This window comes from Panthera tigris, chromosome F3, assembly GCF_018350195.1.
Source record: "Panthera tigris isolate Pti1 chromosome F3, P.tigris_Pti1_mat1.1, whole genome shotgun sequence".
NCBI classification, from domain to species: domain Eukaryota; kingdom Metazoa; phylum Chordata; class Mammalia; order Carnivora; family Felidae; genus Panthera; species Panthera tigris.
In genome coordinates, this window is record NC_056678.1 from 59454847 (window position 1) to 59468533 (window position 13687).

Sequence of the window (13687 nt, forward strand, 5' to 3'; positions counted from 1 at the left end):
TGTCACACTAAAAGCAGCTGTGGCAATGAAATGAATGGGTATGGCTGTGTTTCAAGAACTTTAGAGATACCGAAAAAAATTAAAAAGCAAAGCATTTTTAAAACTTTATTGAAAAAGTACTCTTTTAGTTAAATGTATACCACAGACAGGGAAGTGTCTACCATTTTGGAAACATCGCAATGTTTCTGGATGAGACTCAATGTTTTTGGATGAGGCTTTAATAAAAAAAATCTAGAAAGGGAGCTCTGCCTACACATTAGGACCATTAAAACATTTTTATGAATGGATCGGAGAGTTAATATGCTAAAATGTCCATACTACCCACAGCCATTTGTATTTTTTTCCCTGCACATTCTATAATTTATTTATTTTTTATAATTTACATCCAAGTTAGCACATGGTGCAACAATGATTTCAGGAGTAGATTCCTTAAGCCCCTTACCCATTTAGCCCATCCCCCTCCCACAACCCATCCAGCAACCCTGTTTGTTCTCTACATTTAAGAGTCAGAGCCATCTATAAATTCAATGTAATCCTATCAAAATTCCAGGGTCATTTTTCACAAAAGTAGAAAAAACAATCCTAAAATCTGTATGGAGTCACAAAAGACCCCAAATAGCCAAAGCAATCCTGAGAATGAACAATGCTGGGGCATCACACTTCCTGACTCAACTACATTATAAAGCTACAGTCATTAAAGCACGCGGTGCCTGCATAAAACAGGCACATAGACCAATGAACAGAATCAATAGCCCAGAAATAAAGCCACACATATATAATCAGCCAGTTTTTGACAAGGAAGCCAAGAATACTCAATAAATAGAGAAGAGACAGTCTCTTCAATAAATGCTACTGGCAAAATTAGATACTCTCAAAATAATGAAATTCATCCTCTATTTTCTACTACTTACTAAAACTAACTCAAAATGAATTAAAGACTTAACTACTCAGACACGAAACGATAAAACTCCAAGAAGAAAACATAAGAAAAAAAGGTCCTTGACACTGGTCTTGGCAATGATTTTTGTCACCAAAAGCACAAGCAACAAAAGCAAAAATGAACAAGTAGGACTATATTCACCTAAACTGCTTCTGGACAGCAAGAGCAACCATCAACAAAATGAAAATGCTATGGAATGGGAGAAAACATCTACAAGTCATATATCTGACGGGGTTAATATCCAAAATAAATGAGGAACTCAGACAGTTCCATAGCAAAAACCCCAGCGGTGCCTGGCTTGCATCTCTTGATCTCGGGGTCGAGTTTGAGCCCCACGTTGGGTGTAGAGATAAATAAATAGAACTTAAAAAATAAAATAACATCTTTTTTTAAAAACCCAATAAAAAGAATGAGTAGAGCGGGAATGCAAACTGGTGCAGCCACTCTAGAAAACAGTATGGAGGTTCCTCAAAAAATTAAAAATAGAACTACCCTAAGACCCAGCAATTACACTAGTAGGTATTTATCCAAGGGATACAGGTGTGCTGTTTTGAAGGGACACATGCACCCCAATGTTTATAGCAGCACTATCAACAATAGCCAAAGCATGGAAAGAGCCCAAATGTCCATCGATGGATGAATGGATAAAGAAGATGTGGTATATACCTAAATGGAGTATTACTTGGCAATCAAAAAGAATGAAATCTTGCCATCTGCAACTACGTGGATGGAAGTGGAGGGTATTATGCTAAGTGAAATTAGTCAGAGTAAGACAAATATTGTATGACCTCACCATCTACATGTGGAATCTAAAAACACTGTGCTCACAGAAACAGGGAGTAGAATGGTGGTTGAGGGGGTGGAGGAAATGAAAGATGTAGGTCAAAGGGTACAAACTTGGCGTTGTAAGATGAGTAAGTTCCAGGGATCTAATGTAGAGTAACTATAATTAATCACACTGGACTGTATACTTGAAAGTTGCTATGGGAGTAGAACTTTAATGTTCTCACCACAGCAACAACAACAAGGTGGCAGTGTGAGGGGAAGGATGCGTTAACTAACCTTACGCGGTAAACATTTCACAATATACACGTGTACCGAATTATCACACCGTATGCCTTAGACTCACCCAATGTTATAGGTTGACTATACCTTAATAAAGCCGGGGGGGGGGGGGGGGGGGGGACCACTTTCACATATTCAAATTCCCAATTTGTTTTAGCTGCTTCCTTTTTCTAAGAGCATGAATTCCTAGAGAACCCAAATGAATTAAGCAAAGAGGTTAGAATTTGGTCCAACGTCATAATAAGGCATAAGTGCCATCTCTTAAGGACTGGTCCTGGCAGCCGGAGATAAACAAAGACAAGGTATTTTGCCTCAGAGAACAAGGCAGGCAGCAGGAAATGGAGGAATAAATGGTTTTCACAATACTACTTCCTTTCAGGCTCTTGTATTTATCCTCTTACCCTTTTTCCCTGCCTTTTACATCATTACCTACCTCATCACTGAGAAGATTTTTTTAAGAACGAGCACTGTCAATGTCAATTCACAAAGCCTGCGTTCTCTCACCTTCAAGTAATTCATGACACCCATGTTTTTCATCCTGTCAGCAAAGGTATTGAAAGTCTCCATGTTGCTTTTGGGATGATAAAACAGAATTTCACTTCCGAGCTTCCAAATAATCTGTCAAAACAGAAATTACTAATAAAAATGTAAAATCCTTCCCTTAACCAATTTCTGCCTAAGGACCCTATCTTTTTTCTGCTTACAACCTATAATTCGTTTTCCTAGATACCACTACTATCAACATTTTACTATACTTCATTTCACCCAGTAAAACTAAATATTATATCTCATGCGATAAAGTTTTTCCATCCATTAAATAAAAATAGCAGATGGCTGTAATAGTGCCATTTTAAACTTAGTAGTCTAAAGAAGGTACGCAGCTCAGATCCATATTGAAAACAGAATTTCTAATTGGCATAGGGGCAAGAATGTTAAAGTCAGAAAACTCAGTTTCTGTTAACCCTGGCTTTTTCACAATTCTTGGTCTCATCTGCAATATGAGGGCAATGGACTAGATGTTTCCTGAGATCTATAAAGCTCTACAACTACTGACTATATTTAATCTATATTTAGAACTCCAACTTAAAATTTTTCATCAGCTACAGTCAAATTTTAATAAAGTATTACTTTCTCCCCAGAGCACCAAAACTCTGGTAACAGAACCTGGAGCGCTTCTTGGGGTAAATCTCTATTTCTCTTACCCAGTTAAAATATTTCATTACTGATTTAAAAAAAATTGTTTTTAATGTTTGTTTTTGAGAGAGAGAGAAAGACAGAGACAGAGAGAGAGTAAGTGTGTGGGGGAAGTAGGGGCAGAGAGACAGAGACACAGAATCTGAAACAGGCTCCAGGCTCTGAGCTGTCAGCACAGAGCCCGATGCGGGGCTTGAACTCACCAACCATGAGATCATGACCCGAGCCGAAGCCAGATGCTTAACCGACTGAGCCACCCAGGCACCCCTATTTCATTACTGATCTTAAAGTATATTTAAGAGAATTTTAAATCAGTTCTTTCTGTGAATATATATATTAGTTGTTTGGTATAATCCTAATACTCACCTTTCCAACTCAGAAAGAGGAATCAAGATTTCCTTTGTAGAAAAACCAAATTGTAGTATTTTGGAGCTCATAGAAAATTTGTAGACTGTAACAATTGTTCTTAGACCCAGCTGTGTATAAGAATTACCTGGGACACCTTTTAAAAATAAATATTCTAGGGATTCAGAGTCTGATCAGTATAGGGTAGAGCACAGGGGTCTGTATTTTCAACAAAAGCCCTAGATAATTCAAAAAGAAGCAGACAAGTGTCTGGAAACCACTGATTCAAATCCTTCATTTTATAATACAAATTCTGGACAAAAAGAACCTATAACTTGTCCAATGTTTTATAGATGAACATAGCTTTGTCCATAAACTAAATTTTCAACCAATAGGTTTTTTCTCTCAGATTTTTTTTGGGCTTTATTAAATATCTACCCAATGCGATGGTTACTATATTAGTAAGAGCTATTTGAGAGCTCCATGTGAAGTTATTTACGGATAAACTATATTTTACTGAACGAATTTAAAAGTATATGCCAGGCCCTGTTCTAGATCCCTCTGCTCAGGAAATTTACATTCTATTGTAGAGAGACAGACAATAACCCAGAAACAATTAAATCGGCAAGTATGGTGGGAGAAGAATGGAGCACACTAAGGGGGTCAGGAGTGACAGCTGGAAAGTGGAGGGGGCGGTATGGAATTGCATTTTATTTTATTTTTTTTTCAACGTTTTTTATTTATTTTTGGGACAGAGAGAGACAGAGCATGAACGGGGGAGGGGCAGAGAGAGAGGGAGACACAGAATCGGAAACAGGCTCCAGGCTCCGAGCCATCAGCCCAGAGCCTGACGCGGGGCTCGAACTCACAGACCGCGAGATCGTGACCTGGCTGAAGTCGGACGCTTAACCGGCTGCGCCACCCAGGCGCCCCTGGAATTGCATTTTAAACAGTCACGGTAGGACTCACTGAAAATGAGACTTGACAGATAGCTATAGTGATATCTGAAGAAGGACCTTTTCAAGTAAAAGGAATAGGTACAGCAAAGGCAATCAGGCAAAAGTGCACATGGTCTGTTCAAGCAAGAACCAGGAGATTAGGGAGGCTGGAAGAAGAAAAAAAAACAGTATTTGAGTAATAGGAAATGAGATCAGAAAGGTCAAGGGGGAAAGGGAATGCGCAGATCATACAGAACTTGCAGGCAATCATTAGGACTTTGGCTTTTACTGAGTGAAATGGGAAGCCATTACAGAGTTTAGCAGAGAAGTGACATGATCGATTCTGTGTTTTAAAAGGATCATGCTGCAGGGGCGCCCGGGTGCCTCAGTCGGTTAAGCGTCTGACTTTAGCTCAGGTCATGATCTTGCAGTTCGTGGATTCGAGCGCCGCGTCGGGCTCTGTGCTGACAGCTCAGAGCCTGGAGCCTGCTTCAGATTCTGTGTCTCTGTCACTCTCTGCCCCTCTCCCTCCCACTCACTCACTCTCTCTCTCTCTCTCTCAAAAATAAACATTAAAAAAAAAAAAATTAAAAAGATCATGCTGCATCATTAGTCACTAGGGAAATACAAATCAAAACCACAACGGGCTACCACCTCACAACCACTAAGGCAGCTACAATCAGAAAGACAGATAGTAACAAAACCTGGCAAGGATGCAGAGAAATTGGAACCTCATAGATTACTGGTGGTGACGTAAAATGGTGCGGGTACTTTGGGAAACAGTCTGGTAGTTCCTCAAGAGGCCAAACACAGTTACTGTATGACCCAGCACTCTGTTCCTTGGTACATACCCAAGAGAGATTTCAACAAACATCCCTAACAAAAACGTGAATGTTCATAGCAGCATTACCCATAATAACTAAAAAGTGCAAATAACGCCCATGTCTAACAACAGACGAAGGGACACACAGAACAGGATGGAATGTCACCTTCTAATACAAAGGAAAGAAGTACTAATAAAAACTGCAACAAGAATAAATGTGAAAACACATTCAGCGAAAGAAGTCATGCACAAAGACCTCATATCATAAAATCCACTTCTCTGAAATGTCCAGAAACGGAAAGTAGATTAGTGGTTGCCAGGGGCTGGGGAGTGGGGGTAGGAGGGACAGGGCAGAGAGTGACTGTGAGTGTATTCTTTTGGGGGGGTGGGGGGGGAGGAAAAGGTTCAAAATTTAGATTGTGGTAATGGCTGCATATCTCTGCAAATATATGAAAAAACATTGAATTGTACCATTTAAATGTGGGAACTGTATGGTGGTTTATTTATAAGACTATTTTTTAAAAAGGATAACCCTGGTCGCTCGCTATGCTGAAAAGAGACAAGGGGGTGCCGGAGGGCAAGCAGTCATCTACGGGAGATGACAGTGGTTTGGGTTGACGTGCAGTCACGCAGCTGGCGAGAAGTATTCAGACCGAATTCTGAAGGAGAGCCAATAGGATATGGGGTATGAAAGAAAGGGAACTTCAGAGTCGGGCCCCAGCGATTAGATACTTAAAAAACCATCATCTGAGATGAGGAAAAGTAGGTTTGATGGTGAAGATCAGAAGGTCCACTTTAGGTACGCTGGTGTGATACGACTGTTAGACACCTGAGTGCTGATGCGGAACAGACAACTGGACAGAGGAACGTGGGCTTGGAGAGATGTCAGGGCCGCAGATACACAACTGGGAATCGTCCGGCATACAGACCAGATTTAAGGCCATTTAAGAAGAGGACTAAGGACTGAGTTCTGGGGAACTCCCAAGTCAAAAGGCCAGGGAGCAGACGAGCAATCACAGGAGGCTGAGGAAGGCCAGTGAGGCAAGAGAGAAAAGTGAGAAACAGTGTCCTGGAAGCCAGATGAAGAAAGCTTATCACAACATAGGAGGCAGCGATCTACTGTCTTCAATACTGCTGACAGGTCAAGTTACTCGAGCGCTGAGAACTGGGCACCAGATTTAGCAACCTGGAGATCACTGCTGACCCTGACAAAGCAACTTGGTAGAAACGGTGATGCTGGTGGGCAGAGGGGCCTAACTGGAGAAGGTTTGGCGAGAACAAGTATGCACATCCTTTCAAGGAGTTTGGCTGAAAGCGGAAGTGGAAAAATGGCACACACCTATGGAGAAAATGGGGGTCAAGAGATGATTTTAAGACGCAAGAAACAACACGTTGGTATGATGATAGGAAACATCCTATGGAGAGGGAAAAATAACAACACATGGAAAGGAGGGAGAATTTAGAAGGAAGGAATGAATAGTGGGGAATCTGAGAATTCAGAGTTCAAAATATTTTTAGTTTCCTTCAAAATCCTAATAAGTAGCCCTTCCTGGGTGGCTCAGTAGGTTAAGCGTCCGACTTTGGCTCAGGTCATGATCTCACGGTTCGTGAGTTTGACCCCCAAGTTGGGCTTTGCACTGACAGTGCGGAGACTGCTTGGGATTCTCTCTCTGCCCCTCCTCCCTCCCTCCCTCCCTCCCTCCCTCCCTCCCTCTCTCTCTCTCAAAATAAATAAATAAACTTAAAAGATAAAATAAAATCCTAACAAGTAAAAAGATGTGCAAGAAAAAATGTCCCAGTATAAATTCTCCACCCAAAACCACTTTCAGTAGCTTTTAGAAAAATCAATTTGCGATCCTTGCAAAAGCTATTCTGGGTGGCGCTCAAGGGGCAGAAACTCTCTCGGGTAGCCGTAATCTCCTCCCACAGGCTCACACTTCACTTACCTCAGGTGCAGCCTGCCTCTTGTGGCTGTCGGAATCTTCCAGGATCTGGAAGTAACTGTGCATGTACCCTGCAGCTTGTGGCCACTGGTGCTTCAGCAAAGCTTCTTGGATACGATTCAAACAAGCACTGGTTGTCTGAGCAAAATCCTTCTCCTTTTTTCCTCCAGTTTCTACAGATTAAAAAGAAGTCTTTACCCACAGTGATCCCAATTCAAGTGTTAAAAAAGTCCTTTCTGATAAGCAGAAATTTTAACAAGCAGGACAGTAATTATTACTCAACCCAGCCCGGCCCTAATATCAAAGCTAGCTTCCCTTGAAACAAACTCTTGCACGCTATTTTTACTAGTCTCAGCAAATGGAAAAGAAAAACCTGACTTGATGTTCATGGGCTACTGGGGTACCAAAGCTTCCAGATCAGATCCAATCATCCTTTCATTTTGCACCAAACAATCCGGGCCCCAAAAGCAAGTCCCAAGTATTTAGAATGGGTAAAAATCATTAGGGTTATCCTAGACAAGCATGTCCTGTATTAACTACCAGTATTCTGAAAACTCTCAGAGGTGGGCTTTCATTATTCAAGGACCGAGTTCTAGTAACTCAATGACATTAAACACAAATGAGATTTAACAGCTGAAGACATTAGCGTTTATATCTCTAAAGGATCAACAATCCTCACCTTAAGAACATCTGGGCTTAGTTACAACTGTGTTTTAATGTTTATTTTGGAGAGAGAGAGAGAGGGAGAGAGGGAGAGAGAGGGAGAGAGAGGGAGAGAGAGAGCGAGCTAGCACACGCACGTGTGAGTGGGGCAGAGGCAGACAGAGAGAGACACAGAATCCCAAGCAGGCTCCAGGCTCCAAGCTGTCAGCATAGAACCCAATGCGACGCTCAAACCCACAAACCGTGAGATCACGACCTGAGCTGAAGTCAGAGCTTAATCGACTGAGCCACCCAGGCACCCCACAACCCCGTTTTAGGAGTAACAGGTGGCATACTGACACCTCCTCTTTCCTTCCCACACCACCACAGGACCCCACTAGGTCAGTGGTCCTCCCGCGGGGTACCCTGACCCCTGGGAATACAGAGAGACTTACAGGTACTGGGCAAAGACAGTTTCAGAGCAATTGACTTGCAGATCTTCAACTTCCTCACATACTCACTCGTGCCTAAAATCAATCTCCTAGAGAACCATGCTACAGTCAAGGCTTCACAATCAAAATCAATATATATTACCTGAAGGTGAAAATGTAGGTGTAACTATTGGGACAGTGACTGACTCTAACAAACCCTTTGGCAAGTCAGGTGATTTCCAAGTCCTTGCTTTTCAAAAGCGTGGAAGGACTTAAGAATTCTTTATAACAGATCACTACGCAATTTTGTCATGAGTAATTCAAGAATTCAAAGGCCTGATACATTGCTACAATTACATTCTATCCAATGCTGTCTACTTACTCATGTAACTAAGGTTTCTCAGAATTACATCAATAAAAACAAAATAGAACTGAAGCTAAACCTTTTCTCATTCCAGAAATACATGCTACTCCTTCACGGATATATCAAATCATTGGAAAAAAGTGATAACCTTATTTATTTTATTGAAATAAAGAAGTCATGGGGCACCTGGGTGGCCCAGTCGGTTGAGCGACCGACTGCAGCTCAGGTCATGATCTCATGGTTTGTGAGTTCAAGCCCTGTGTCGGGCTCTGTCCTGACAGCTCAGAGCCTGGAGCCTGCTTCGGACTCTGTGTCTCCCTCTCTCTCTGCCCCTTCCCCACTCATGCTCTGTCTCTCTCTCTTTCTCTCTGTGAAAAATAAACATTTAAAAAAAAAAAAGAAATGAAGTCATAAAAATTTACTTTAAATTTTAACACAACTTTTTAAGGTTTTTTTTAATGTTTATTTAGTTTTGAGAGAGAGAGACAGAGACAGCACATGAGCAGGGGAGGAGCAGAGAGAAAGGAAGACACGGAATCTGAAGCAGGCTCCAGGCTCTGAGCTGTCAGCACAGAACCCAATGTGGGGCTCGAACCCACGAACCGTGAGATCATGACCTGAGCTGAAATAGGATGCTTAACCAACTGAGCCATCCAGGTGCCCCTAAATTTTAACACAACTTTTAATACTTATGTTGTTAGCATCAGTTTTGTAAAACCATAAATTATGATGTCTCACTCCAGACAAAATCTTAGTACCTAAAGTCCTATAGGATATTAACAAAAAATAATTAAATGTAGATACACAGTTTTATTGTAAAAACAAAAGTATGAAAGGAAAACAAACAGTATAAAATCTTCATCAATTAAAATCTTTTTCAGGGTGCCAGAGTGGCTCAGTTGGTGGAGAGTCTGACTTTGGCTCAGGCCATGATCTCACAGTTCCTGAGTTCAAACCCCACGTCAGGCTTGCTGCTGTCAGTGCACAGCCCAGAGTCCCCCTCTCTCTGCCTCTCCCTAGCTTGTGCTTTCGCAAAAATAAACATTAAAAAAATTTTTTTTCATAAATATTTTTAAATGGATGGTGAAAGGCATCACATTCCTATGCTGCTTAGATTCCACTGGATATATTTGTAAAAGTAGTAAACTTAATTTCATTTAAAAATGCCAAAATATGTTGGAAATTAGATCTTTTGCAACTATTCAGCTTACAATAAACACACTTTTTAGATGACACTTTAAAACCATGCAAGGCAGTACATAATTGAAAAGAAAAAAAAAGGGTACTCAAACAAAACAGGTTTCAACACAACGGCTCTACACTAGGGTTTCTCAAACTTTTTAAAAATACTTACAAATCTCATGGAGATCCTATTGCTAGCTATTCAGTGTGGTCCTGGAAACAAAAGCCTTAGCATCACCAGGGAACTTAACAGAATGCCCCACCCAGCTCTCTGAATAAGAAGCTGCATTTAGCAAGATCCAAGCAGCAGCAGCTGGTCCGGGAAACTGACAAAACACCTCTTCCCTAAAACCTCATTTATTTACCTAAAGGAGGACTGACCTCAGGCCAACCCCTCAAGTTTTCACTACTCAGCCTGGAAGTCGGGACTTTAGACTACTGTCCTTAAATTCTTGGAAAATTCTCCTTCTGTCTTGCAATTCAGCCTAGTTACCTCAGGAATACCTCTCATTTCATTCTTTTATGAGCAAAAGATCATCCTATTTGTTGCTGATACACTTTCAAAAATAACTGCCTAGGAAAAGAAATTTTGACATGAAATGAGCTACAATAGAGAACCAGCACCATCAGCCTATCTCTACTGCCCTTGAAAGAATCTGGAAACTTGTCGGTCAACAAATATTTTTTGAGCACTATTTTGTGCCAAGTACTACTCTAGGTACTCGACATAGTTTTTTTGTTTGTTTTCTAAAATTTTATTTTTAAGTAATCTCTACACCCAGCGTGGGGCTCGAACCTACAACCATGAGAGCAAGAGTTGCACACTTCACCAACAGACAGCCAGGTGTCACGTAACGTATAATTTTAATTCAGAGTGGCCTCTGCCTTCAAAGTTTTTATTCTAAAGGGCATACCCTTCAGAACGCCAATAGATATTTACTAGAATAAAAAAATTAATAACTGCTGGGCAATTTTGTTTTCCTAGTATGGTCATTTATCACTACAATGTCAATATTACCTGAAACTATTGTTCACTGCAGGCATAAAGTATTTTGGGTTTAACAGGCTATTCATAACTTCTAAAACATTTCTAAGCATGTAAATTCTGGTGTTAAACCTGTCTGCTTTCAGACTGACTCCAGTTCTCTATAGAACCCTGATGACAAAAACTTGCCCAAGTATATCTTAACCAGCAGGAACTTGAGATTACTAGTTCCCTATCAGGCGGGGAAGTAGCATTCACTCTTAAGTACCAACCATTCAAAGCTAGCTTAAACCATGTACGGTCATTAGCAAAATTAAAATGAGAAGAGAGGAAAGAAACTATTATTTTTTCCAACATTCACTATGTATGAGGCTCTGCACTAAGCACTTTACATATAATACCTCATTAATAAAATTATATTTCGGTTGTCAAAAGTATAAGCTTTGAGATCAGATGGACCTGGTTTAACTCCTGATACCAACATCTAGAGTTTAACTTCTTCAGGATTCATTTCCCTCAACTCTAAAACGCCCAGCAAATGGATTTACTGAGGATTAATTTACTGAGATAACTAAATGAGATAATATTAAAACTAAAAGATAAAGAAACGGGAGCAAACTCCAGGAGCCAAAGAATCTCAGTCAAGGGGAAAGATGGCTAGTCTACGAGAGATGTTTTGAGGGTACTAAGTGCCAGTTCTGATATATTCCCAGAAGTACACCATCCGACAGGTCAATAATATACACATAACTGCTTCTTTTATATATTCTTACAGGGAATATACTCCACAGAAACATTTGCTTATATTTATAGAGAGAAAAGTTCTTTTTTTTGGAACCTATTATAGATCAATTATATTAGGAATAATTTCAATGCAAAACAACAGAAATTTCTTAAAAACACTTCCTACATATGTACTCCTCACTGCCAGTGACCATATATTATTCATCTATGTATCCCAATATTTAGCCAATGCCAGGCTTATAAGTGACTAATAAGTATTACTGGGGGGGAAAAAGGAATCTATCATAATACAGATTATCTGTTATGTTATTAGTTCAAAGGAAAAGTAGGAAAGGGATCTCTGTTTTAAATGATCATTTTGCTTACGGCCTCAAAACCCGAATAGAGGCACATCTTGCAACTGAACTTACTTATTAATTTTGTGTCCATACTGAATCTTACCATCTCCCTGCATTAAAGTTAAAATGGCTAGATGTTGTTTTACTTACCCACAGTGTCTATATGCTTTTGGAGCCAAGGAAAATACATTCCTGTACCAGACAATACACATGATTCCTCCTGGTCATCCTCTGTCTTGGACCTTATCAATTCTTCACTGAAATCACTCATACCTGTTCCAAACGGAGAATATCAGTTACCATCTGTACATCTCATTTCCCGGCCTTCTTAGTTATATAAAAAAACTGCTACCTTTTTATCTAATAGATAATATTTGATCAGCAAAATTCATTCTACCAGGTAGCTCCTGCGTTTTATTTATTAACTTATTTATTTTTTGAGCAGGCTCTACACCCAATGTGGGGCTTGAATTCACGACCCTGAGGTCAAGGCCTTAGCTGAAATCAAAGAGTTGGACACTCAACCGACTGAGCCACCCCGGCACCCCCCAGGTAGCTCCTATAAAGTAAGAAATAAATTTAATTATGTCAACAACAGCCCAAATAAATGATCCATTCAAAAAAATTTTTTTAATCTTTACTACTATATTACAAGAACATACAAAGATAGAGAAGATCCTGCTGCTAATTTCAAAAAAAAACCCCACAAAAACAAAAAACACCCAAGTCCAGAGGAAGATATAGCAAAATGACACATAATAATAAAACGATGCAAGTACATAACAGTATTAGTAATTACCATATATTGATCCTTCTCTATATACCAAGCATATAAACTATCTCCCTTAATCCTTATAAAAATCCTGAGAGAAGGACTATTATTTTATTTCATTTTCATGTTGGAAAAAAACGGAGGGGCGTAATGAAATTATATAAACTGACCCAACATCATAAAAAGGTGAGGACAATATTCTAGAACTAGAGCATCAAACTACTTGGCACAGAGTCTTGGGTCTGCGTGGAGGACGGGGTCAGAAGACTGAACTGATGGAGGGAAACGAATCTAGAAAGACGGCCATATGCCAAGCGAAGAATGGACTTAATCCTCAAGATGCTCAGGGCTCCTGTCCCTCATTCCCCACATCCAATCGATTCTTTGGTCCAGCTGATACTAACGGCTGGAATTTCTCCAATTTTCCCTCTTCTCCGCAATCCTACACCACTACCCCAGTTCAGGACAGGACATCTTCAGACTGTGTCTTGATCACTGAATTAGCTTTCCAACTAGTTACCCCACCTCAAATCCTGCTACTCCAACATTACAGCCAGAGTACATCTTTTAAAATAAAATTCTGCGGTTTAGGCGCCTGGGACTGACATAACATCGAAATTTGCATCCGACGCACACGTACTTTAACGAGCCCTTACAGAAGCAGCTCTCCCAATTTCTCCAAATTCTAAAAAAACTACGTTGTTGCCATGCAGTTGCCACGGCACCCACAGCTTCTCCACCCCTTTCGCCTTGTGCTCAGAAATAAAAGTTTCAGAACATCAGGAGAAAGTAGCAGCAGAACATGGGTTAGTCCTAGCACAGCCCTTCAGGTTCTACTCTGAATGCTTGCCATGATTGATGGACAAAAGAGGCGCCACTTACCCGCCTTGAAGCCGACTCTTCCCCGCAGCACTAAACGCAGCCTGGCTGCTACTCGTGAACTGCAGGAGCGAACCCCCACCGGAAGCGGAGCTAGAGCCT

The 13687-nt window shown here is 40.5% G+C and overlaps 1 protein-coding gene across 2 annotated transcripts in view; it reads right to left on the reverse strand.

Annotated features, from left to right (window-relative positions):
- TAF1A (TATA-box binding protein associated factor, RNA polymerase I subunit A) overlaps window positions 1–13679 on the reverse strand; it is a 30775-nt gene extending 17096 nt beyond the window's left edge. The window contains exons 1-4 of one of the 2 annotated variants that reach the window (XM_015535694.2): window positions 13589–13679; window positions 12085–12207; window positions 7252–7421; window positions 2510–2623 (exon numbers count right to left, since the gene is read on the reverse strand). In XM_015535694.2, the coding sequence (XP_015391180.1) occupies window positions 2510–2623; window positions 7252–7421; window positions 12085–12205 (405 nt within the window). In that variant the 5' untranslated portion in view covers window positions 12206–12207; window positions 13589–13679. Of the gene's footprint in view, window positions 1–2509; window positions 2642–7251; window positions 7422–12084; window positions 12208–13588 lie in introns of those variants that run through there. The other variant, XM_015535697.2, reaches the window with a different exon arrangement.
- Window positions 13680–13687: the final 8 nt, after the last annotated feature.